The sequence below is a fragment of the Podarcis muralis genome, chromosome 6 (assembly GCF_964188315.1).
Source record: "Podarcis muralis chromosome 6, rPodMur119.hap1.1, whole genome shotgun sequence".
NCBI lineage: Eukaryota > Metazoa > Chordata > Lepidosauria > Squamata > Lacertidae > Podarcis > Podarcis muralis.
This window is the reverse complement of record NC_135660.1, coordinates 40,112,327-40,138,505: the sequence shown is the minus strand read 5'-3', so window position 1 is coordinate 40,138,505 and position 26,179 is coordinate 40,112,327. Positions and strand designations below refer to the sequence as shown.

The following is a 26,179-nucleotide window of genomic DNA, read 5'->3' as shown; positions in this document are numbered from 1 at the left end:
AGGTTATAAAGGAAAAATGGGTCATCTCATGTCCTGGTAACAGGTGATTGACAGATGGCCAGTCAAAATGACTTGCAGGAGGTGGGAGAGTTCAGGATCTGGGTTGCTGGCCCCACTTTTGCCTCATAGTCAGAGGATGACAACCATATATTGCCTGTTCTCCTACCTAGTAGACACAACGGATTTCTGCTCTGCTCTGCTCTGCTCTGCTCTATTCTAGTCTATTCTTTCATTGATTCATTAATTCATAGTTTTTCTTTCTTGCAGGAAGGACAGAACCCAGGTCCTCCACCACTGATACCAGGACTGGGACAGCATGGAGGCCCAGGCCGCCATGGCCCTCACAACCAAGGACCTGGTCCTAATAAAGGTAATTAAATTCATTTTTCCTTTAGAACAAATGGCATAAGCTCATTATTATTGCAAAGCAACCCTTAGCACAATTCAGTGCTTTAGAGTTCTTTGGGGCTTTAATCCATAGACTAAGTCAGGCAACATGTGTCTTTATTTTCTCTCTTACAATACACTGGGTCTGGAATTCTCTCCCCCTGTAAATGTTCATCCTCTACCCTAATGATTTTCAGACATCAGGTGAATATTTCCTTGTTCCTTCTGTTCTAGAGCAGTGGGTGGTGCTGATTTAGGAGAAATTTGTGTCTCTTTGCTGGGTTGCAGTATAATGTATACTGGTTTTAGGTTTATATTTTATGGTTGAAGGATTTCATTTTGTGAATTTTTTTATTGTTACATTTTAGTGGAATAGTTTAAGGTGCTCTGTGAACCTTTAGGTTGAAAATCAGCGTACAAATTTACAAAATTAAATGATTAGTAGTGGCGCCCGCGCTGTGGAACGCCCTCCCATAAGATGTCAAGGAAATAAATACCTATTAGAAGACATCTGAAAGCAGCCCTGTTTAGGGAAGTTTTTAATGTTTGACCTTTTATTGTGTTTTTAATGTTCTGTTGGGACGCGGGTGGCGCTGTGGGTAAAACCTCAGCGCCTAGGACTTGCTGATCGTATGGTTGGCGGTTCGAATCCCTGCGGCGGGGTGCGCTCCCGTTGCTCGGTCCCAACGCCTGCCAACCTAGCAGTTCGAAAGCACCCTCGGGTGCAAGTAGATAAATAGGGATCGCTTACTAGCGGGAAGGTAAACGGCGTTTCCGTGTGCGGCTCTGGCTCGCCAGAGTAGCTTTGTCACGCTGGCCACGTGACCCAGAAGTGTCTGCGGACAGCGCTGGCTCCCGGCCTCTAGAGTGAGATGAGCGCACAACCCTAGAGTCTGTCAAGACTGGCCCGTACGGGCAGGGGTACCTTTACCTTTACCTAATGTTCTGTTGGGAGCCGCCCAGAGTGGCTGGGGAAACCCAGCCAGATGGGCAGGGTATGTGAGTATGTATGTATGTATGTATGTATGTATGTATAAATAAATAATAATAATAATAATAATAATAATAATAATAATAATAATAATAATAATATATTGCCTTTTGGCACAGTAGGGACCAGTGCGACAAACAGCACTCATATACTAATACATAATATACTAGTATATAATATAATATAATATAATATAATATAATATAATATAATATAATATAATATAATAATATAATATAATATAATATAATATAATATAATATAATATAATATAATGTGTACTATTAAAACAGGTAAACGTTTTATAAGAATATTTTGCTGATAGTTGTAACTTCATTGTCTGCACTTACGGAGTACATTCAGTTATACCTTTTATATTATTAATTTTTTGTTACAAAGCACACACACATATTTCCTTTATCTTAAGGTGATTCTCGTGGGCCGCCAAACCATCACATGGGCCCTCTCTCAGAAAGGCGGCATGACCAGAACAGTGGTGGTCCTGATCATGGCCCTGAGAGGGGCCCCTTCCGAGGTGGTCAAGATTGGGGTGATGGTAGAGAAAATAGGGGCATGCCAGACAGAAGGGGACCTCATCCAGAGTTCCATGATGACTTTGATCGACCAGATGAATTTCGTGAAGACTTCCATCCAGACAAGCGATTTGGCCATCGCTTACGTGAATTTGAGGGACGGGGAGGCCCACCCCAAGAAGAGAAGTGGAGACGAGGTGGTCCAGGCCCACCTTTCCCCCCTGACCACAGAGAATTCAATGAGGGAGATAGCAGAGGTCCAAACCGTGGACCTCCTGGGCCTTGGGAGGGACGGAGACCTTCAGACGAGAGATTTCCTCATGAGCCTGAGGATGCACGGTACCGAGGAAGAAGAGATGAAAGGTAAAAATCATAGTTTTTATTATTTGATGATGAACAGTTATCTCCTGGTTTCATATTAAAAGAAATGAGCCTCATTTAAGTGAATTTGTACATTTTATGAAAATAGAAATTCCTGTTTGTAGGAACACATCAAATCATTTATTAATAAAATAAAATTATGAAAATGACATTCTACAAAGTTCAGTTTTCCTAAAGTGGGCACTAGGTCACAGCCAAGTGGACTCATAGAATCCAATCGTAGAGTTGGAAGGGATTTCGGGGGTCATTTAGTCAAACCCCCCTTTATTGTAGGAATCTCAACAAAAACATCCATTACAGATGGCCATCCAACCTCTGCACAAAAAACCCAGCTTGCTCCATCTTCCATGTGGCAGCTCTTCAAATATTTGAAGATGGCTATCACCTCTCATCTCAGTCTTCCCTTTCCAAGCTAAACATACCCAGTGCCCTCATAAGACTTGGTTTCCAGACCCCTGATCATCCTAATTGTCCTCCTTTGCACACATTGCAGCTTGTCAATATCAGTATTTCAGGTGTGGTCTGACCAAGGCAGAATAGAGTGGTAATATTACTTCCCTTTATCTGGACACTATACTTCTGTTGATGCAGCCTATAATAGTAGTAGCTTTTTTTGCTGCTGCATCACACTGTTGACTCATGTTATGCTTGTGGTCCACCAAGACCCCTAGATCCTTTTCACTTGTACTGCTAGTAAGTCAGGTGTCCCACATCCTATATTTGTGCATCTGGTTCTTCCTGCCCAAGTGCAGAACATTACATTTGCCCCTATTGAAATTCATTTTGTTACCTTGTGCCCAGTTCCCCAATCTGTTAAGGTCATTTTGAATTGTGATTCTGTCTTCTGTGGCATTAGCTACCTCTCCCAGTTTGGTGCCATCTGCAAATTTGATGAGTATCCCCTCAATTTCTTCATCTAAGTTGTTTATAAAGACGCTGAACAACAACGAGCCCAGGACAGAACCTTGCAGCACCCCACTTGTCACTTTTTTCAGGATGATGAGGAACTATTAATGAGTACTCTTTAGGAGTGAGTAGCAAGAGGCTTGGGTATAATCAGTGGAACATTTAATTAGAATTATTGAAAAGCCGCTTTTATTGATAATGACTTTCATACAACATAACATGTATTTAAATTTGACTGATTAAACAATTGGAAACCAGACAGCTAACTAAATAATATTCAACTGGTTGAAAACTTTAGTTTCTGATTCCTGGCAAAGGTACAAAGTAAATAATGTTTTTAAATAATACAATCTCATTCCAGCAATGCGGAGAAATTGGGCATTTTTTTAAGCAGTTGGAATTTTTGAATAGACAATGGAATTTTTCAGCATGGAGCTATATAGCTTCAAGTATATTCTTATGCTAATTTGTATTTCTTTGGTTCAGCTATAGGAGAGGAACACCCTCAAGACATGAGGGCCGGGGATCCAGGGGAAGGGACAGCTTTTCTGGGCCTGATGACTTTGTGCCAGAAGAAAAGTTTGACTCCTCAGAGGATAACGCAAGAGGAAGAGATCATGGTGGCCGGGGGCGAGGTCGGGGTGCTGCTAGAGGTAAGAGAGCTTTGATGGATAATTTATACTCAGCTGAGGAATGTATTGGTGCAGTCAGAATTTGTGTAACTGTTCTTTCAACTTCTTTGCATCCTTTGTCCATTCATTATACAGGGGGACGGAAAGGTCTGCTTCCAACGCCAGATGAATTTCCTCACTTTGAAGGAGGCCGTATGGATGGAAATCGAGAACCAGGTGAAAATAAATTACTTTATGCAAGACTGACCACCATCAAATGTTGCTGTCCCTTCTATTTTCCAATTGCAGCTTAATATAGTCGTTACTGTACTTCATAAATAGCCTAATGGCATCTAGAAGCACTTCACCAGATTTTATATTAGTATTTATCTGAATACTGTATTACAAAACGGGGGGAAAGCTGAATAGGCTACCATATGATCTTTCTTACTGTTTTTAATTCCTAGATAGATAGAGATACAGATACAGATAGACACAGATACAGATACATGGAACTACAGATTAAAACTGGCCTGGATTTTCCTATCATGATCCGATGGTCCTCAATCTGTTTTAGATTTCTCCAAAAAGTTTCTCCAGCAACTCCCTTCAGTTCCCTGTTGGGGTAAGGGGTGGGAAATATTTAGCACTCTGACTGAATCTGGCACACAACTTTGAACCAAACCTCATACCTTAAGAAGTTAATCAGCAACAGATTGCAGAAACTATCCCATGTTTACAGAGAAGGCAGATTATTTCAGAGAGACACATTTTTCCTTAATATAATGGACTTCGAGGCAGGCCTGTACAGTTCAGATGAGACAAAGTTGCTTTCCCATCCTTGTTGGGTGCTACAAAAGAGGTTTCCCTTCTCAGTGCCCAGCATGCAAATACAGAGGGGGTTCCTGTAGAGGAAGAATGAGCTCTGCTGCTTGAAGTTTTTGATAAGGGAGGGGTGGAAAGAGGTATTCATGAACCATAGAAAGCCACATTTTTACCATAATCTACTCCCCCAGTCTCCTTCAGTGGCACCAAGAGCTTGGTGATTTTTCTGCAAGCGCTGTTCTTGTTCCTTTCTCACAAGAAATATGTCCATTGCCTGTTTCCCTATCAATCTCTATCCCCTCTCTGTCTAACGAAAGCAGAAAGTACAATCTCTACAGCAGCTCGCCTGGGGTGGAAAGGGGGTAGAACCTTCACCATCAGAGATAGTGGAACAGGAATTATTTGTGTGCTTAACTAAGAAAAGACAATGAGCCATCTTCCTGAGGTAAATTGGATGCTACAAAACATTTATTTTGTTGTAATATTTACAAAAGATATTGCTAGAAGGGGTTCCAAGAAGAGATTCGTTGCTGCACTGTACCAACATTTGTCTCTCTTGATTTTCCCCCCATCATGGTTAGGTCCCCGCCAGGATCATCCACCTCATGATGGCCATTCTCCAGCAAGTCGAGAACGTTCTTCCTCAATCCAGGGAATGGACATGGCATCACTGCCACCTCGCAAGCGTCCTTGGCATGATGGACCAGGAACCTCTGACCATAGAGAAATGGAAATTCAAGGGGGGCCTCCAGAAGAGAGGGGAAAGGGTAAAACATAATTCTTTGAGATTAGAGAATTGTCTCTAGAAATTTTAATTTCAAATATTAATGGAAATATCAATTTGGAAAATGTTGATTTTATTTTTTACTGCATTGATATCAAAATTCCTATATGCAGTGCTAATTTTCCCTACCAATTATCTTTAACTCTCCACTGTTTCTGCAGTGGAACAGGAAGCAGGAAACTGAGACACCATACTTGGATCTTCTGTATTGCATGACTGGAAAGCAAACAAACTAGAGCATTTTCTTATTTTAGTTTGCAATATTTTTATTCCAGGGCGTGGGAAGTCAGGACCTTCACAGAGAATGTCAAAATCTGGGAGATCCAGCTCTTTGGATGGAGAACACCATGATGGATATCATAGAGAAGAACCCTTTGGAGGACCTCCAGGAGGCAATAACCCTTCCCGAGGGAGGAGTGGGAGTAATTGGGGAAGAGGAAGTAACATGAACTCAAACCAGTCAAGGCGAGGAGGTTCTCGAGGTGGCGGAAGGGGTCGATAGAAGAGGTTATGACTGGGCAAGTCCCAGTCTTTCTAGGACAGTATTTAAATACACCTATTGCAGAATCATTGAGAAAGTAATTCTGCAGTCCCACAAACCTGGACTCTATAAATGGAGATAAATGAATGTGCATTAGTTCCTAAGAAGGTCTATTCAAAGATTAAATGCCAGCTAGTAATGCCATCACAACTACCTTTGTTTCATTCTCCTTGCCATCCCAGTCCCTCATCACTTCCATATTTCTTGCATTGATTTTTGAAGATAAAAGCTGGATGTTTTTTTAGTGTTGTGAGACATGGAGCACCTCCACAGATTTCAGTTCATGTCCAGAAGAACTTGTTTCTATATGTACAGTTGTCAGGAAAAAGTTGAGTTGTTTTTGTATGAATACAGAATGCAATTTGTCCAAAAATTAACAAATGGAGTTTGTGATTTTTTATATAAATATTTTCACATCTTCCCTCTATCATTCCCCACACAGTATCTTCCATGTAGTATAAACTGATGCATAGACTGCATTCTTGTCTCTGGATACAAAAGCATCCAGTTGTCAGAATCTTGACAACTTACTAGTGTTATACTGATCTTGAGGGATATCAAACAGAAGCAAAATTTCACAAAACAAGACGTTATTTGAACAATCAGTGCCTATTTCCCCCAAAATTTGTGTGAAAGTGTGCAGTGTCTGTATTTGCCATTCACTGTGGACACAGAGTCACTGGAATTAAGGTATGAGTTGCAGTAACAATTCCTTGAGCGATCTTCTGACACAATCTTGAAAGTGCAATTTCAACAACTAATATTACAAAAGTTTTGGATTTTGGCTAGTAAAGAATACCCAGAATTGGCAAGTGAAGCTATTATCCATATTTCTCAACAATGGTGACCTTTAAAAACAAAACAAGAAACAGTTTAGCTGAAGGAAATGAGTTGCTTTTCTAATATCACCCCTTACTAGAATGAAATCTGGAAGAACAAACATGCTCAGTTGTTCCACGGAAAGTGTCTTTAAAAAACCCCCATTGCTTTTCTGTCTTTTTGCTAAAAGTCATTAGGTTTTTTATTTTTGTTTTTTATTATTATTATTACTAAAGTAAACTGTATATTGCTCTATATTATTATTTTAGGATTATTAATGTACATTATTAGCATTATTAAGTATAAATCAAAAGTGAAAGTGGGTCCCGTGTTGCAGGTTTGGACTTGGAAGTGGGTCTTGGGTCTGGACAAGTTTAAAACCACTAAGGGTTATACTGCATACCAACCATGGGGGAAAAAAATAAATACTGAGCCTTAAGACTTCTGTCACAAGGAATCAAAACGCCTTGGCCTAGGCTTTAATTATTCAATTTTATTAACAAAAATGACACACTGCACATATCTGCAAAGCAAGTGAACGTAAAGCACATACTGTACATGTTGCTCCATTTCTCTTTGGTAGACAGTTTATTCCAATAGTGAAGCCTACCCAACTGCAGAAGAAAAGAACTAGAAAACAGCATTCTGGTGAAGTTTATTTTGTGCTTTTAAGTTTTGTTAAGTCCTTGTGGACATATTTCTACAGAGAAGCTTTGCAGTCTCTGTGTTAGGCTGGTACATTTCTCAAAAGATGATCTGACAATATTAAAATATCTGAAAAGCTTTTAGATGTGGTCAGTGCAGAGACAATACTGGTTCCAGCTAGCTCTGGGAATGCCTGCTCCTTCTACCTCAACCACAGTTAAATGGGAAATATACATAGCAATCTTAAGCACAGTTATATCCAACCATCTAAAAAAAACACACACCAGTAAAATATGGTTTTCAGCCCCTATTTAGATCTGAAGTTTTTTTAATGAGTCATTCAAATCAGTTTCACTTCTGAAAGTGCTATCAGCTAGTTCTGTAAACACTTCTATTGAGACCCAAAACACTTCAAAATAAGTTTGCAAAAACTGAATCTAACCATTTTTTTCAAATGACAAGGGAATGAACAACTATGTATCTACATGAATACAAAAATGTACATTAATACAAAAACCAATCACTTACAGCCCAATCCTAATGCACCCTCCCAATGTTGGTGGTTTTGTGGGAGGATAGAATACTATGCTTGGTACTCCCTGACAGCAAACAGATGTGCTACTGGTTTACAGGGTGGGGGCTCTACTATAGTGCAGGCTCCACCTCTGATGGGTGGAAAGCCAGCAATAAGACGTGAAATGGGTCAGGATGCCAGGGCTCTGGATCCTGTGCTTCCTCTGAGGCGCTTGATCCTTAGGCTTCTCTGCTCTGCTAGCCTGGAGCTGGCACAGCAAAAATGTAAGAAAGAAATCCCCCTTCCACCCTGGCAAGCAAAAGCAGCGGAGTATGAGATAAAGCACCCTTTGCTGTATTGATATCAGGGCAGGGTTAGCCTACCTGTTAGGCTATGTACCTCGTTGTAAGTCCCTTTTAACTCAGCAGGGCTTCCTTCTGAGTAAACAGGATTGCACTGTTAAATGTGCTCTACAATGTGTCATGCTAATTAACACTATTTTTTAAAGTCCCAATTAAAAGATTTCAGAATATTTTTATCACACAATTTAACAACACTTAGCACCATTTTGATTCAGATCTGCGGCATCTGCCATAGCCTGATTTCATTACAATGCAGGACCCACAAATAACAAGTTTGAAAATGTAAACAAATATGCCATCTTAATAGCAGATCACAACCTAAAGCCATAATCATATGCATATATATTTTAAAAAAAGTCTCACAAAGACTTGCTTCTAGTAAACATGCACAGGATTGGGCTGTACATCAAGTAGTCAAGGTATCTTTTCAGACATACTAGCTACTAAATTACTTTCAAGTTTTACACTTCATGTCCCACACTGATGCAGCATTTGTGTTTGAAGATAGTGCTCTAACATTCCCACTACAGCAAGAAGCCTTTCTCAGTAACATACTTTTGAACTGGAAGTTATTTGCATATCATTTTTTATTGTTGTCAAAAATGTTTTATTGAGAGCTACAGACTTCGAAAAACTAATACTTTAACATTTGGCTGCAAATTCTAAGCCATTTTGCAAGGCTTACTTTAATGACTTCAAATAACACTAAGAGCCACAATTAAGAGGCAGCTTCAATGGTTAGTTTTAAAATTACATTATATGCAACTTACACTGCCAAAGTGTAGTGCTTGCAGCTGCTGTTGGTTTAAGTGGTTTACAGATTACATTTGTGAAGCAAAATGAACTTTACTCAGGTGATTTTGGTAGTGCATATTGATATATTAAATATGTCTATGTGATACCCATCCATCACACCACATATCAATACTTCTAAGCTGTAGCAAGAACTAGGAGCCTGTGCAGTTCAGATTTAACCCATGGGCTTACAAAAATCTTCAATGCAAACATGGAATAAGTTATGACAGAATCGTATATGACAGATAGCCCCATGATCCAAAGAAGTTGAGGATAATATATTCAGGCACAGCTTTTTCACATATATTGTGATTTCCCAGTCACAATGAGAACATAACCCATTATGGCAGAATTAGGCCCCATGTCTATATTATACTTGTCTTTAAAATCACTGACTTCAGCAGTCTCATGGTCATGCCGTTTTGAATATGATCAGACATAGAAGTCATTGCTTGAATAGGAAGTATGCTGGAAGTCAGCCCAAGAAAGAACTTGATGTTATGGATAAACGAAGTACTGTATATACTGATACTGCTGACTTTTAGTAAGGCAAGAGGTTACATGGCAATTGGGAATGTTATGATACTAGGGAACTGAATGGAAGCAAATTACAACAGCTTCCAAATTTATTTCCTGCTCTGGCTCTGAAAAGCTGAAGAGACAAACTGATGATTTGGACCAGAGTATAAGGTTCAACTACTTGTTACCGAAAGCACACTTTTAGAGCAGCTTTTTCTGAAGGAAAAAGAGCTGATCAGGCCAGTAGTAAATAGCAACTTCTCTTTCCCCCTACCATGCATCAGAGGCTGGAAAGGATGAGGAACCATCCAGTCAGTAAACCTTCTCGAACACATACACAACAGAGTAGCCATCTCATCCTCGCTCACTTGTGCTCTTCCTCTGGGTAGTGCAGAGATGGGGACTGAGCCCAACATAATAGCAAGTGGGAGTGTCATTCTTGCTACTATTATATAGTCTTTCAGCCACTCTCAGCAGCAAGAGACAGGCAAGTGATGCTTGCCACTACTTGTGACAGACCATTCCAGAAGAAATTATCTGTCTGCTTGTACTCTCTCTTTAAGCAGCGCAATGCAGAGATGAGAACAGATTGGTTGCTTCTCCTTCAAAATAGAAGTGACATCATTGAAAACACTTTCATAAAAGCATGTTTTATGCACTTGGGTTCTAAGACAAAGAGATAGGTCTGGCATCAATGTGCACCCTCAGGGAATCTGCCAACACATACTTGTACACTTGGCTGGGTCTGCCTGTTAAACAAAAAAAAAACAAAACCTCATCACCTGCCGCTGAGAGCGCATCTGAGTGGTTTCAGAGAGAAGGGGAGACACAAAAAGACCTTTACCCAGTACCACTGTTAAAGCCCTTAATTGGTTCAATTGCTTGAGTAGCTTGCTCAGCCAAGTTCATACACCTTTGTTGCAATGAACTTCAACTATCCTTTTCAACTGCCTTGTGCGAAGGATGCAGTGTCCTGGTAAGGTTACTCAAGTACTCCTCTGTCCTCGATTCGAAAAGATAAACAGTAAAGAAACGTTATCCTACAAAATGCCCCCTGGGCAGTCGGGTCTGGCCTGGAGACGACGTCCCGTGCTGCGCGTTGGTTTGGAGACAGGCAAGGGGCTCTTCACCACAGAGATCGATCTTGTTTTCCCACGTCCACGAAGGGCTTCGCCTTGACGACAGTCCTCACACGGGCAGAGTTTTGGACACGCTGCGTCGCACGGCGCCGCCCAAGAACCCGCCGACATAGCGCAGCCCGGTAGTCCCGCCAGGTACCGAAGACAGCAAGTAGACTCCGCCGGCTCCCAGCTGGACGACGGCCCCCAGCGTGGTGAGCAGGGTGCTGCGGAGCCCAAGCGCCGCGTACAGAGTGCCGCCCACCGAGGCTAAGTAAAGGAGGGCCAGGCCGCGGCGGTCGGGCTCGCCCAGGAGGCGGCTCGGGCCCCGTAAGAAGCCCGCGGCGCCCAGCGCGAAGGTGGAGCCCAGCGACCAGAGCAGCGCGAACTTGCGGAGCAACAGGAGCGACCCGTAGAGAGCGGCGAGGCCGAAGCAGAGCGCGGCCAGCAGCAGGCACAGCGCGCTCCCCACCAACCGCTGCCAGCGGGACAGACCCGTCGGCAGCCACGGATCCGGCTCCGGCTCGGCTGCCCACGGCCACGTCTCCGTCGCGGGGAAAGGGTTGATCCGGCCCAGCCAAGTCCCCAACCCCGAGCCGGGCTTCTCCGCCTCATCTCGCGGCGGGTTCTGAGGCGCCGACAGGGCCGCCGAGCTGCCGCCCGCCTTGGACTGAGCTAAGTACTCCTGCAATTGCCGGTTTAGATCCGCCATCTTGGGGAGAAGGCGAAGGGCCTTTTGGGAAAGCGCCGGGGTGGGAAGGCAGTTGCCGATTGGTCAGCTGTCGGCCGGAGTAAGGCACTTCCGTGGTTTTTCTAGTCGCCAAGGGAATAGGGTTTGCGTCATCAAGGACTTGGCTCTACTTTTTCCTTTAGAGACGCTGAACTATAGAGATATGAAACTTAGAGAGTGACCATCATCTGCAGAAGAAACGTCAGTCTCTTTGGACCTTGCTTTCCCCCCCTTCCCCAGGGCAGAATTGAGAGCTGGCGGGGGCGGGTTTAGAATTTTACTATCGCTGTGATAAGGCTGTGATTCAGTCAGAAACAATTACGTAGCGGTAGCAAAGAAAGAAATGCTTGCTCTGTCCTATTGTAAAAGTTCTGTAACGGTATGCTAGTTTAATTGAAGTCATTTATTACTACAGCGGCTCTTTGGGATGCCTCCCTGATTTCATTTGCCATGTCAAGATCACTATGAGCAACTTGGTCACGGGGCAGGGGTGGCAACTTGAATAAAATATTGGGGGTCCAGGTAAGCCCTGCCCCACATATGACTCGGTGCACGCACACTATTTGAATGACAATGACCATCAACTTGGGACCCCTCTATAGTTTTGCGCCCTTCCCTCTCATTCCTATAGAGGTTGGGTTTGGAGATAAGTGACCCACTGGTTCTCTCCATTACATCAGGCTTCTGTTATGCCCACAGTGCTGTCCTGCTTGCTCATCTTGGCTCAGAGGCTTTTATGTTTTGGCATATAAATGGTGTCTTACCTTCAAACGTCTTTACCAGTTGCATTTCAGCCCTCTCTGAATTGCAACCATGTCCCCTTGCACTGTCGATATCTGCCACTCCCTAACTTGAGGATGTTAAAGAAGAATGCGCGAATATTAGTTTCAATAAGGGCAAAGCTTGTACTGAATAACGGCTGCAGATCTGAGAGGTTTATTGTTGAAAGGATAGCGCAGAGATTCTAGCATAATATTGGGTGGGAGAGGCATGTAATGGACTTCTGTGACTGCCCCTGAATGACCATAATAAGGATAAACCGAAGAGCTTTAGGGGGGTCTTCATAGTCTCCGCTGTCCCTTTGGGGCTGCTCCCACTGCGGTGCTTACACGATGGGTTTCCATTACCTACTCAGCCCTACAGAGCACCAACAGCCGCCCCTTTAGCTCCCTAAACGTCCCTCTCTTTCCCGCAAGCTTGGCTCCTGCCCTGCCGCCCAAGCGCTCCCACCGCCTGGCCCGCCCACCGGCCGGCCGCTGCTATTTCATTATTTATTATTTCATTCCCTTTCTAGGAAAAGTATGTGCTGGGCCGAGCCGAGGGGCGGGAAGAGGAGGCCGCCCGTCTTCTGGAGGCGTTGGGGGGCGGCCCGCCACCGCGGCTGACCCAGGGCGGAGGACAGGCGAGAGCCAAGCGGGCCGGGGACCGAGTGGCTCTAGAGCGCGGGCGGGTCTCGTCCTCTCCTCGCTTGTCAGGACAGCCGCTGCCGCCGCCTCAGCGCGGGGCCGGGAGCCGCCATGACGGGCAGGTAGGAACTGAGCAGCAGGAGAAGCCCTCGGGGTCCTCTCGCCAGCGCCTGCGGTGAGGATGGGCGGAGAGCGACTCCGCGGCCTCTGGCTCTCAGAGAGGGCAGTTCAGCCCCGTTTCCAGTCGAGAGCCTTCCCGCCGCCGGCAGCCCCCTCCTGGCCGGTGATGATATCACTTGCGCGCTCGGAGCAGCCCTTGGGAGTGCCCAGAAATCGGCCAGCTTAGCTGCTCAGGCTTTTCGCCCTTCCCTTCGGGATCAAAATAATGAAATGATGTCAGGGAGGTGTTTCATAGCTGTCAACTTTTCCCTTTTTTAAAGGGAAATTTCCTTATTCCGAATAGGATTCCTCGCAAGAAAAGGGAAAAGTTGACAGCTGTGAGGTGTTTACGAATTGGGCTTTTCACGGAATTTGAGGCTGCCTTTTTTAAATTGCTGCAAACAGCTTTGTTAGGCCTTTTCAACACATAGCAGTGTTTTTTGCCCCTGAAAGTGCCCTGTGCCACAATGCGTCCTTTTTAGGGTGCCCAAGACTCGCTGTTGCTGCTGCTACAACAGACTAACCCCACCCTGGAATGTGTGACGCTTGCCATTTTTGTTTTAATTGTTTGGTTCAATAGTGTACTGTGTATATATGCAAAATCCAGACACTTAGCTGTTACTGGGCATGTGAAGGAAATAATGAAGGGAGCATCTCTCCAGCAAGGGCAGAGTGAATTTCCCTCAAGGAGGGACCGCAGAGAACTGGCAAAACAAAAGATGGTGTGGTTTGGGTACAGAAATATTGTAACAATGATAAAACAATCAAAGAGCCTTGTGGCAAATTAAAGACTAACAAGTTTATTATGACGGGAGGTTTCATGAACTCAAGCCCACTTTGCCAGATGCATGAAATTTAGTTGGCAGGTATAAAGGAGAAAATTTCAAGGTGGGAGTTGAATAGCAATGAGATGCAAAAATTGCAGTCAGTGAAAACTAGAGTTAAAATATATGTTTAAGGACCATGCCCGGAGGCAAATCTAGATGCTCTGCCCCTGTGTCATTCTGGTTACACTAGAACAGGATCTAATAATGGCATCCACAATAAAGGTAAAGGTAAAGGTACCCCTGCCCACACGGGCCAGTCGTGTCCGACTCTAGGGTTGTGCGCCCATCTCACTTAAGAGGCCGGGGGCCAGCGCTGTCCGGAGACACTTCCGGGTCACGTGGCCAGCGTGACAAAGCTGCATCTGGCGAGGATTCGAACCGCCGACCTTTCGATCGGCAAGTCCTAGGCACTGAGGCTTTAACCCACAGCGCCACCCGCGTCCTGGCATCCACAATACCAGGGGTTTATTCACCTAGTGAGATTTATACTATCATCTGCCAACAGTACCCTTCATAGGACAGACAGGTCAGTCTGATAATTTAAATGGTAATATCCATAAATCAGTGAGAGAATATTTCCACCTTTCAAGTCACTCTGTAACTGACCTTAAGGGTGACCATTCTGCAACAAGAAACAATACAACATGAAACTGCTAATTCATCAATAAGTTCAGTGCCATCACTTATGGGTGAACTTGAAAGAAAGGATTTTTATCACACTGTGTGTGTGAATTAACTTACCATTATCAGGATATGACTTTCTTGCCAAAGGTTTTCAGCCGTACTGCAGGAGTTAATCTTAACAATTAGCACCAATCTGCTACTGCAAAAAATGTACATATTTAACATATATATATTTAAGTTCATATTTTTATTGTAATTTTTGCATCTCATTGCCATTCAACTCCCACCTTGCAATTTTATTCTTTTTATACCTACCAACTTTCACTTTATGCATCTGAAAAAGTGGGCATGAGTCCCAAAAACCTTATGTCATGTTACATTTGTTATTCTTTTAAGGTCCCATAAGATTCTGATTGTTTTCTTGCAAGGAATTAACACAGCTGCACCTCTGTAACTATAATTGCTAGTGTGAGTGACCATCCTGTGAATGAATACATCTGTGCCTTGAATAGATGTAGGTAGGAAGAAGAGTGGATTGGAGATCCCAATGAAGTTTTGTGTTTTATGTATGAGCTGCCTGTGTGTATATGTATCCCATCTATTGCTTTCTGCATGGTTTTCTGTGGTCCCTAACATTTAGGGCAGGAGGAATCAGAACTACTTATTTCCCACCCTGTGTAAAACTAATCGGGACAAATGGAGCACTGACCACATAATGCTATGCATGTTAACTCAGAAGTAAGTCCCACCATGTTCATTTGGGCTTACTCATAGGTAAGTTTGTATAGAATTGCATTTGAATGTGTTTCATAACTTGATATTATTTCCCAGTTCTTTGGGCTCCCTGTAGCTCAGGTGGAAAAGTTATAATGATTGATTATGACCAGAAGGAATTAAAGGAAGCATGTGTTTCACTTTCTCATACTCACCTGTTTGATTATATGGCTATTTTGTTAAGTAACTAAAAGAAGGAAAAGCTATAACAATTTATAGTTACACAAAAACAAGACATGATTGTTAGAATTAGATTCTTAACAGTGTATTATTTAAAACAGGCCTTATGAAAAACTTTGAAAATATAAGTTTGTTTAAGAATCCAGTTTGCTGATTATAGCTTTTCCTCCTTTAAGTTACTTAACAAAATAGCTCAGGTGGAAAAACTATAATGATTGATTATGACCAGTGGTCCTTGATTATGATCATTCTATGAAATGAACTGATACTCAGCTGTCCTTCCATTTTCTCCCAAAAGCAAACTTGCATAAGCAGTGTAAGTTCAAGATTGATAAGGAGTTGTTTAGGAAGTACTTGAAACAAGTTCAGGTATTCAGGGTCAGATGAATTTCTTTATAAAATACTAAAGGAACTGGCAGGTCTTGTCTCAGGAGATATTTGTATCATCTGAGAAATTGTGGAGAACAGGTGAGGTGCCACAGAACTGTAGAAAGGTTGTTGTTGTTGTTGTTGTTGTTGTTGTTTTGTTTTATCACTTATATGCCAAAGTGGGATGTTGTCTCAATCCTCAAAAATGGGGGAAAGGAAAATTTGGAAAACTATAAACTATAGAGTTGATTTTATAAGGTTAAAGTCAGATCAGTGCCTCGTTGAGATACTGCCTGGGAACTACAGAAATGCCACCTTGGGTTGTAGAATGGAAGAATGCAGGATATAAATGTAAGAAAATATATCAAGAAGTTGATTTGTGAACACTTTGATAATGCAGTTAATAATAGAAGACAGCATTGATTTTTCAAAAATGTATATTGTCGCTAAACTTAGTACTTTTTGAACATATTACTAGTTTAGTGGATTGTGGGAATGCTTTTGCATATAAATTATCTTTATTTCAGCAGAATGTTTGACAAAGTTGATAATGATATTTTCATTAGCAAACAGCTTAATGTTGGCTAGATGATAGCACTGTCAGGTGATTCCCAAAAGGTTGGGAAATTGTTCAGAGAGGGCTAATGGAAAGAAGCTTCAAGTGGGGTGCTTCAGAGCTTTTCCTTTGACCCAGTACTCCTTAATGTTGTAATCAATGACTTACGGTAGATGAAGAGGTAGAAGGCATGCTTATCAGATATGTGGATGATACAATACTGGTGAGGATATCTAACACATCAAAAATAAAATTCAAAACGACTTTTATCAAATATCTCACCTGGTGTCTTCATTAAACATCTTTAGGCACCAGGTGAAAACATTCCTCTTCAACCAGGGCTTTGGCTGGTTAACATTCTAGGTCCTTTAAATGTGTTTGTAGAAGGGAGGTTATTGGTTTGTTTTGGTTTTGCTCTTGTTTTTATGATGTATGTTATACTTTTGTTTTGTATTTTTATGCTGTGAACCGCCCTGAGATCTTCAGATGAATGGCAGTATATAAATTTAATAAATAAATGGAAAACAGAAAAAAAATTACAAAATGAAATTCAGTAGAGACAAATGCAAAATTCTAGGCTAAATAAATAAAATATCCAGGTACAGGATGTGGGATATCTGACTTGGCAGTGGCACACGTGGAAATAATATTGCAATTGTAGTCAATCACATGTTGAAACGAGCTTTTTGTGTGCTGTGGCTGCACAAGAGGCTAACGTGATTTTTGGCAGTACAGTATTAACAGAACCATAATTTCCAAGCCACAGAGAGTAATAGTTCTACTTTATTCTGCATGAGTCACAGTCACACTTTATCCTGAGTGCTGTGTCCATTTTGGGGTGCTGCACTTTAAGAAGAACATGGACATACTGAAAAAGGTTGAGAAGGGCAAAGAAATGATCAGCAGTATGGAAAATGAGGAATAGATGAACTGTGTTTGCATAGTCTGAAGAAGGAAAGGCTGAGAGGAAATGTTGATAGGGCTCTTTCAATACCTGAAAGGCTTCCACATAGAAATAGGAGACTTGTTCTCTGCTTCCTTAGAGAACAGGGATAGACCTAATGGGCTTAAGTTGCAGGTGAGTAGATTTCAGCTGAACATTAGGACAAATGTTTTGATGGTAAGAGCAGTTTGACAACAGAACTAAGGTGGGTTTGATCTCACTGGAGGTCTTCAAGTTAAGGCTGGACAGTAATCTGTTGGCGAAGTTGTCACTCTAGATTTCCAGGCACTCACCAGCTTTATGATTCTGTGACTAATGGATTGAGAGAGGGATTAAGGCTGCACTATTATATGCATAAGCCAGGTGCACTAGGCCAATATAATGTTCACCTCCGTACCTGTGAGTGGAATTAGCAGGTGCAAAACCAAAGGTACTTACCGTAATTTCAATACTCCCTGCTTGAAATATTTGGACCCATGGCTCTGAAAGATAATTACGTAAGAAAGCTATTGTTTCCGTGTTAAAAACCAGGTAGAATATAGAAGGGAGTGATTTTTGCCAGTACTTTTTAATCTTTTTTATGAAATAGATTTTGGAATTGTCATTTCTTACTTGTAATACATCTAATTATACATCTGTGCTTGGTTGGGATACTGGGGAAACTTTTCTGCTACTTGTTTGTGCTTCTTAGTTTAAAGGACTGGACTGGTTTTCTGCATTGTTGGATTTTGCTACTTTTTCTTTTCTCGGCTTGGATTTTTATATAACCAGAATCAGCAATAGTAAGCATAATTGCACATAATTTTCAGTATATGAAAAACGTTGTTTTTTTTTAAAAGGAGAAATAAGTTGAGGGGGGTTAGACTAGATGACCCTCATGTCCCTTCCAACTCTACAATTTGATGATTCTGCGGTTAGGGAGGTCTGGATCATCCAAACAATATAAACGCTAGTCATGACTCCAGCTTATGTAATGTGATCTCCCTAAAGTGGGCGTGGAGTTAGTTGTGTAAAGGAACAGCTTGAGTCTGTAACACTACTGCATCTCAGAGAGAACATAGTGGGGAATGGAATGTAAAGTATGTTTCTTTTCTCAGCTTATTGATATTCTGACTATATGTGGCTTTTGAAGTAAGCTTCAAAGCTAGCCTGCTGTTTTCCAGCATTTGTTTTCCCAAGTGGCAATCAGATCACTAGGTAATATAGAATTGTGATGGAACTGGTCAAAGAAGACTGATACGAAGGAGTCTATTTCAGCAAGTAGTCTTCAGTATTAATTGCTAAACAAATTTGGTGGGTGGGGTTCTCTCAAATTCAGTTTTTTTGATTCTGTGATTTTAGTAAAGGAATCAAGGTGAAAAAAAATCAAGATTTTTTAATTTTAGTTCTTGTTCAAATGACTCTGAACAAATTACACTAATTCCATACTTGAAGAAAAGAAGGAAGATGTTGAATAGTTACAGAGCAGCAGCTGCTGCATAAGAAGCACGGACTTGTTCTTGTAGTATTTCTGAGAAAAGCAGTTATCCGAAGAAACTGCTTCCTTGAGCCTACAGTGTTATTTGTGGACTGCTCTTCAGTTATCCTCATACAGCTTTCTTCCCAGAGGTAATGAATTCCATGGCTGGCGTGAAACTTCGGGGGCTAGCATCTTCCAAACTCTATCAACGCCGGCAAGATCGTCTGAGTGGCACAGGGTCACTATGGAATGATGGGAAAGACAGGGCAGCTGGGATATTTAGGTAGGTTATTTGGATAGCTGTTTTAGATTAATGGTCTCGGATTATTGGAATGTTTCCTTTGAAGCAGGAAGGAAGGCAAAACTAGGCAGGCTGACACAACTGTGTTTCAGTTTCCACTCTTTGTTTGAAGAGGTATCTTTGGCTCTGGTGTTAACAGTTCTGAACAATAACAGGAAAACAACCTTGGGAACTTTTGCCTCCTTGGTGATGCTGGGCAGGCTAACAATGTGGGAGTTGTAGGCACCACATAAACAAAAGCTAAGGCGCTGTGTAGTCTTCATAGTCTTGTGAAAGTTCAAACTTTTGTTGACACCTGGAACAAACCAATACCTTTGTACCACCCAAAATAAGTCTTTTCCATTGTAAATAGTTTTCTGTGTTATTTTCTTTATTTCTTTCCATCATATATTGAATTGTCATACTGAAAAAAGAATAGGGATTTGCCTTTCCCTTAAGATCTCTAAAGCAGGGCAAAGTTCAGCAAGCACAGTGTTTCCTGTCTTTGTGATATGTCCCCGTGGAATTTCGGTGGTATTCAAAATTCTTACAAGAAACAATACCCTTATCCCCTCTGGAACATGATCATATGCAGGATAAATTAAATAAACACGTTGATACCTACCATCACCTAGAAGACTCCTGCTCAATTAGGCTTTTAATTTTTTTGCCAAATACCGGTAGTCGTCAACTCGTGTCTATTGCAGGGTTGCCATATTTCAAGTGAAATCCAGACAAACATTTGTTGAGCTTTTATTGGAAGGAGCAAAGTTGTTGAGCTTTTTTTTGGGGGGGGGCATTGTTTCGCATAACATAAAGCTATTTCTGTGCAGCTACAAGGGTTGACTGGATTGCATTTGGTCTGGTAGTAGAACCAGAAGCCTTTTCTTTTGTTCTAAGCAAATAATGTCAGGTCTGAATTGCACTAGGCTGTAGGCTCTGTGTCTTAATCTCATTTCCCATAGTAATCCATACACTAAAGCGTTTCTGTTTTCATGACTCACTTACATCCCATATGAAAACGTGTGGTTTTGGTGCATGAGAGGGTACTGCTTTAGATGCAGGGGAATTAAAGGGGAAGATTCTACAATAGGAGACAGGTTCATTTACTGAGATACTTTGGAAGAATACTGAAATAATTCAGAAGGGGAAGAATTGTAGATAAAATGGAAAGTGTAGGGCAGTGCTTTTCAAATTGTTCCACTCTCTGAGAGGTGTTTGAGCCTGTTGTAGAGAACAGGTGGCATCAGTTGGGTCCACCAATTCTGGCTGGCATCTCAGAACCCAGAATCCTCAGCCAACTAACTTACTTAAATCAGATGTGTTTATGTACATTAAAGGTGAATCAGAGACTTGGCTCCTGAGCTCTTGATTTGCTTCTCTCCTGAGACGTGAACTCTTACATCACAGCAGGTATGCAGAAGTGTTGTAAGTGCAAAAGGTTTTTCAACCAACATGGATAGATAGTGAGCAAGTATTTGTGAGGCAGAAACAGCCCTCCCCCAATTTACCGTACTTGTCTGTATTGAAAGGTAGAGTTAAGAACAGCCCCTTCTGAATTCTCAGTTGTGCAAACAAGACTGATTGTTTAACACAATGGCAATGAAATACAGTCCGTATCTACAGGAAAAGGGGTGCCCCCACCCCAAGCATCTTCTGCTTAAGGAATTAAATATAACATTGCTATGTTTAAGGAATTAAATATAACATTCACCACGCCTTTATGCTACATTACCAACTCATCTTTTACATGAGACAGAGATACTGTAATTCTTTTGTTAGAGTTCCTAAATATATCAGAGATCAAAATAAATTCTGGTTGTGGACTGCCTCTCTTGTGCCATCAAGCTCCCAGCTGAGTTGTCACAAGGACCTCCTGAGCAGCTGTGAATTTCAAGCACAGCAAAGCTCCAGGAGAATTAATAATAGTGATGTGTTTGGGTGTGAGAGAGTGTGCACTTGTGTTATTTCTAATGACGTCTTCCTCATGCTGATTTCCATGTATGTTTGAGCCACAATGTGAAGAAAATTCCACAGACCTAAAGAGGTCTCTTTCGTTGTTGCCTTTTCTTGTTTTTCGTTGATCTTGACTGGCTAATTTGCACATGAAGACTTTTATACCCAAAACAGAATACCTCCATTGTATTAATTAAAACTGATTATTCTTAATTATAAATCTTTTAAGCTTTGCATATCTGATTATGCTTTGACATTAGACATCACACTTGGTAAACAGCCTTCCTATGCCATCTACACTGTGCTTTGGTTATGAGTCATCTCTTTGTTGATCTCCAGTGGATCAATGGGATGTGTTTACCAGTCCAGCACAATCCCAGGGACAATTACTGCTACAGAGCTTATGTTGCTCACTTTCAGTGGTGGTGCAGGTGCTGTATTGTCCTGTGTTGTCCCACTCCTTGGTTCTCAGGCACAAACATATGAGCTTTCTTTAAACCAGATGGCACAGTCCTTTCCAGATGGCACTTTTCAGATATCTCCATTTCACTGCCTCTAGTCTTGTCATTAATAACTATTATTGTCCTGCAGTTTCTCCAGTGCAGCCTCAACATGAGCATGGAGTTGCTATCTGAAGCAAGCTGTCCTCCACCAAACCTTGCTCCCAGCTTTGTGGCATGAATAAGTCTGAAAAGTTTGTGCTGTTCATATAAAAGAGGGAAATGGATGATTGCTAGAGCTGCTGCAAAGGCTGAGAGGTCTTAGCAAGGGGCTGGCAAGCACAGTTATAAAAGTAATTAACTAATAGTCTGGTTGATGGAGATGAGTACTTTAACAAGGTAGGAACAATAATGGAAAGACCTTTTATAGGATCAGATGAGGGCAAGGTTGAAGAGTTACTTCCATTTGGAGATGGAGATGTATATTTAAGGGAATTTTATAACAACATCTGTGAAGTTTGCACTTTTAGATTTGTCAGGGGCCAGGATAAAAGCTCATCCTGTTTGATATCATAATTATGTGTAATATTTTCTGAATTAATCTTGATTAATTTACATCAGGCTTTCTTTAAGGCACTGTGACTTCTGCATGGCCTTCGTACTTCTCATTACCAACGACATTTTTATTTATAACAGTCACTTATTCTGTTTACCCTTTATCAGTTTTATTACATCTCTGTATATCAAAAGATAGTTTTGGGATATAGCACCTAATTACTCAGTTTCATTATAATTTTTCCTGTGCTCTCATAAGATTGTCTGGATAGCTGATTGTTCGTAAGATTCTGCTGGGAGTTATGAAAGCCTGCTGCCACTATGATGTTAAATATGATCAATCCTCTCACATTTGACATTTTTAGCCTGTTGTGTGTGGGTGGATGAGTGGGATGGATGAATTTAAGACCTGCATAGCTAGAATCCAGAAATGTTTCCAAGGACAAAAACATGGGCCTGCAAGGACACAGATTATTTGTCTCTTGGTGGGAGTTTTAATTTCTCTTTCGTAAAGCCCATTAGGACTCCTTCAGCTCTTGCATAAACATTCGTTCAATTGTGTTTGTGTCCTGTTCAGTATGTCCCACATTATATGTATTTACCCATGCTTCCCTGGTAGTTTTTGCACTTTGTGTTGTGGAATATATTTGTGTTTAAATATCAAAGAGCATGAGTAAATCAACTGCATTTTGCTCCAAGGTGACTTTGCTTGCTTCCAGTCCCTTCCATAGTAGCATAGGTGGCCTTGGGTGACTCTGCTCTGCCAAGGCAATGATAGAGGGCAACTGCTGATGTGTCAGGAGCCCTGGTGGCTGATTCCATACTCACAGATATGACTTTGGAGTTAGATCTCTTGAAAGTATAGTATTTGTATTTTGCCTTTTGCACAGTTATCCATGCTTCAGAAAGTGCCTATAGGCTTAACTTTTCACATTAAAACTCTGGAGGGGTTTGTTCACGCTTTCACATCTGTTGAAGAGCACAGCATCAAGGCTATCTCCAAACTCAGAAGATTATAAAGGTAAAGGTACCCCTGCCCGTACGGGCCAGTCTTGACAGACTCTGGGGTTGTGCGCCCATCTCACTCAAGAGGCCGGGGGCCAGCGCTGTCCGGAGACACTTCCGGGTCACGTGGCCAGCGTGACATCGCTGCTCTGGCGAGCCAGAGCCGCACACGGAAACGCCGTTTACCTTCCCGCTAGAAAGCGGTCCCTATTTATCTACTTGCACCCGGGGGTGCTTTCGAACTGCTAGGTTGGCAGGCGCTGGGACCGAGCAACGGGAGCGCACCCCGCCGCGGGGATTCGAATCGCCGACCTTTCGATTGGCAAGCCCTAGGCGCTGAGGCTTTTACCCACAGTGCCACCCGCGTCCCTACTCAGAAGATTACTTGTGAATTTTTATTTGCATGAGTGATGTTGATTAATAGTGTCTGGCTCTGTGACCCAGTAGCATTTCTAAGCCATAGATTATCTGAAGTAGATATGGCTGAAAACAAGACTGTCCAGATCACAGAATTCTACACACAGCCAGAGCATGCTTTAAAACCAGCCAATGGATTCTAAAGGTAATGTAAAGCACTTATCTGAAAGTGGACATTCAGTTATTTGTTTTTTCATTCCATTGTCTGCTTGAGACACTGGCGTCTAAACACATTTACTGTAAATTTCCATTGCTTTCAGTGACATTTAAGACAAATCTAGTCATCAGCAAAGTTGACTATTACAAAGAATATTCTGCAAAGGGCACAGAAAATTTATTGAGCCAAGCAAATTCTTGGTTTTCTACTTTGTGCTAGAAAATGCCTTACTCAGTCCTCTTATGCAGTTTGGATTAAAATAGGCTCATCATTGAAGTTGACAGAAAATATCCCACTGACCTACTGGAAAATTTGGCTTTCTAACACAGAGGGGTTGATGAGCATATATGGAACCCTTCAATATATAGATTTTGTATATCTGATACCACAAGTATGGTGAAACATAAATAAATTTGTAAGCGTGGACTTCTCATTGATTTGATTAATTTGACTTAGGTGGTTTTGATGGCTTCAATATGTAATTGTGATATTTCTTTTTCTGTTTTGTTCCCCAGTAACATGTCAGATGCCCTTGCAAATGCTGTGTGTGAGCGCTGCCGAGCTCGCTTTGATCCAACTGAGCGAATCGTGAACAGCAATGGGGAACTATATCATGAAAACTGCTTTGTCTGTGCTCAGTGCTTCCGCCAGTTTCCAGATGGACTCTTCTATGATGTAAGATCAGCATCTTTCTGATAGTGTGAAAAGCTACTTGACTTTTTCCTCCACTTACATGATTTTAAGAAGCTTGACTGAACTTTCTGTGGGGTTTGATTATCCAAAATTCATTTGCAATTCTTACATCAATGACCCCCTTCCATTTCCTCCATGTATACAGTAATTTAGCTTTGATATGATTCAATGATTCAGTCATCAATGAGGTGTTGCTTTCCTAAGCAATAATGCCCTGCTTCAGACATAGTGCTGAGCTATTGTTTAGTGTTATGTTCTTGAGCCAGGGCTTGTCTGCTCCATCCTTCTCTAGGATAGCCACAAGGATGTGATTAGAGGCTTTCATTTTCATTCTCAGTTAACCACAGACAAGCATTAACGTCTGAATCCTAAACTGTGGTTTGTTTTAACTCTGGTTAAATTTCATAAACCACAGTTCAAAGTTGACTTGTTTCGATTAAGCATAGGTAAGACTAACCGCAGCTTGTCCTATATTGGGATTAGATGCTAAACTTCAGTTAGTTAAACATGGAAGCAACAGTTTCTGTTCTTTTATTTGGAGATGTATTGGAGGAAGTGTGGGGGTGGGGGAAGTGAGTAAGCTGATGAATTCAAGGCCCATTCACCTGTGGAATGCTGTCACTGTGCTACCCATCTCAACAAATGCAACATTGCCTGGTCCAGAAGGGTACCCTGTTGCTCTGCCGCCTATCGTGCTCTGTTCTGCAGCCAATATAATTAAAATGAGAGAGTGTTGTAAGAGTGCAGTACATGCTTATAGAACAAATATATTGTTATTAAAACGTTGATCCAAAATAGGTTGCATTAGGGATTAGCTTTCCTAAGAATAAATTACTTCAAAGGAACACCAAAAACTGCAGTGATTGAAATAATGGTGGTAAATAGTTTGTAAAAGCTAGAACTTTGCACTTGCATTCTGTGTAACAGTAGCTTCATACGCACCACACATTTAAAGCCCACCCCCTTCCCAAAGAATCCTGGGAACTGTAGTTTAAGGGTGCTGGGAATTGTAACCCTGAGGTGGGCAAACTAGAATTACATAGTGGAAATTTTGTAAAGATATGTTCTCCTGCATTTTTTTTTACAGTTTGAAGGGAGGAAGTATTGTGAGCATGACTTCCAGATGCTGTTTGCGCCATGCTGTGGGGAATGTGGTAAGATGCAGATCACTCAAGCCTTCTCTCTCTCTCTCTCTCTTCTTAAGGAAAGCTACACAAAGGTGAAAGAATTATTAATGATGATGGATATTGTTCTCATCAGAGAGCAATCTGGTCAAGAGCAATAAAATAATTAGTTTTGAGGTTTTAAAGCCAAAGTTCCTGACATTCAGAATATAGCTTTTTTATGTTTCAGTGACATGGATATTAGTCCTAAGCCTGAAAAATTTGGGTATGAATTATTCAGTGGCCTCCATTAAGTCACTCTCACTCAGTCTCAGTTTCTTCGATAATAGTTAATTGCAGGCTTATTCTGAGTCTAAGATAATTGTAAATTGCAATATAAATGATTAAAATATATCATCCACGGAATTCTCTGTGGGGATGGTGGTGCACATAGAGAAGAGTCCTGAAATAAATCAAGTGTTTTAACTGAAGTGTGGTGCTTCCATTCTAAGGTGAATTCATCATTGGCCGTGTTATCAAAGCAATGAACAATAACTGGCACCCAGAATGCTTTCGTTGTGAGCTCTGTGATGTGGTTCTTGCTGATTTGGGCTTTGTGAAGAATGCTGGCAGGTAAGAAGGATCTGAGGATGTGAACATGAGATAATTCTTTGGATGTCAGGACCACCTCACACTCTAGAAGGAGAAATCCCAGGGTGCGCGGTGGGATCTGCAAATGCATGCTTTAAATATGTGCACACCCAGAGAAGGAGATGCCAAAAAATCACAGGCACATATGCACTTTTGCAGAGCTG

The 26,179-nt window shown here is 41.7% G+C and overlaps 3 protein-coding genes across 4 annotated transcripts in view; 2 read left to right on the top strand and 1 right to left on the bottom strand.

Moving 5' to 3' along the window:
* Nucleotides 1-6,340, top strand: part of WDR33 (WD repeat domain 33) — a 55,431-nt gene extending 49,091 nt beyond the window's left edge. The window contains exons 17-22 of the mRNA XM_028730672.2: nt 268-370; nt 1,806-2,274; nt 3,685-3,851; nt 3,966-4,046; nt 5,216-5,401; nt 5,694-6,340. Coding sequence (XP_028586505.2) covers nt 268-370; nt 1,806-2,274; nt 3,685-3,851; nt 3,966-4,046; nt 5,216-5,401; nt 5,694-5,920 — 1,233 coding nt within the window. The 3' untranslated portion in view covers nt 5,921-6,340. The remainder of the gene's footprint in view (nt 1-267; nt 371-1,805; nt 2,275-3,684; nt 3,852-3,965; nt 4,047-5,215; nt 5,402-5,693) is intronic.
* Nucleotides 6,341-7,251: 911 nt separating this feature from the next.
* On the bottom strand, nt 7,252-12,069 carry SFT2D3 (SFT2 domain containing 3). The gene has a single exon (XM_028730679.2). The coding sequence runs from the start codon at nt 11,441-11,443 to the stop codon at nt 10,802-10,804; it is 642 nt and encodes a 213-aa protein (XP_028586512.1). The 5' UTR covers nt 11,444-12,069; the 3' UTR covers nt 7,252-10,801.
* A 793-nt stretch (nt 12,070-12,862) lies between these two features.
* The window catches only part of LIMS2 (LIM zinc finger domain containing 2), a 33,287-nt gene continuing 19,970 nt past the window's right edge, over nt 12,863-26,179 (top strand). Inside the window, exons 1-4 of one of the 2 annotated variants that reach the window (XM_028730674.2) lie at nt 12,863-12,989; nt 24,084-24,243; nt 25,349-25,415; nt 25,877-25,997. In XM_028730674.2, the coding sequence (XP_028586507.1) occupies nt 12,979-12,989; nt 24,084-24,243; nt 25,349-25,415; nt 25,877-25,997 (359 nt within the window). In that variant the 5' untranslated portion in view covers nt 12,863-12,978. Of the gene's footprint in view, nt 12,990-18,907; nt 19,042-24,083; nt 24,244-25,348; nt 25,416-25,876; nt 25,998-26,179 lie in introns of those variants that run through there. The other variant, XM_028730673.2, reaches the window with a different exon arrangement.

Coding starts and splice junctions, on each gene's coding strand:
- SFT2D3 (XM_028730679.2), bottom strand. CDS start 11,443: ATGGCGGATCTAAACCGGCAATTGCAGGAGTACTTAGCTCAGTCCAAG.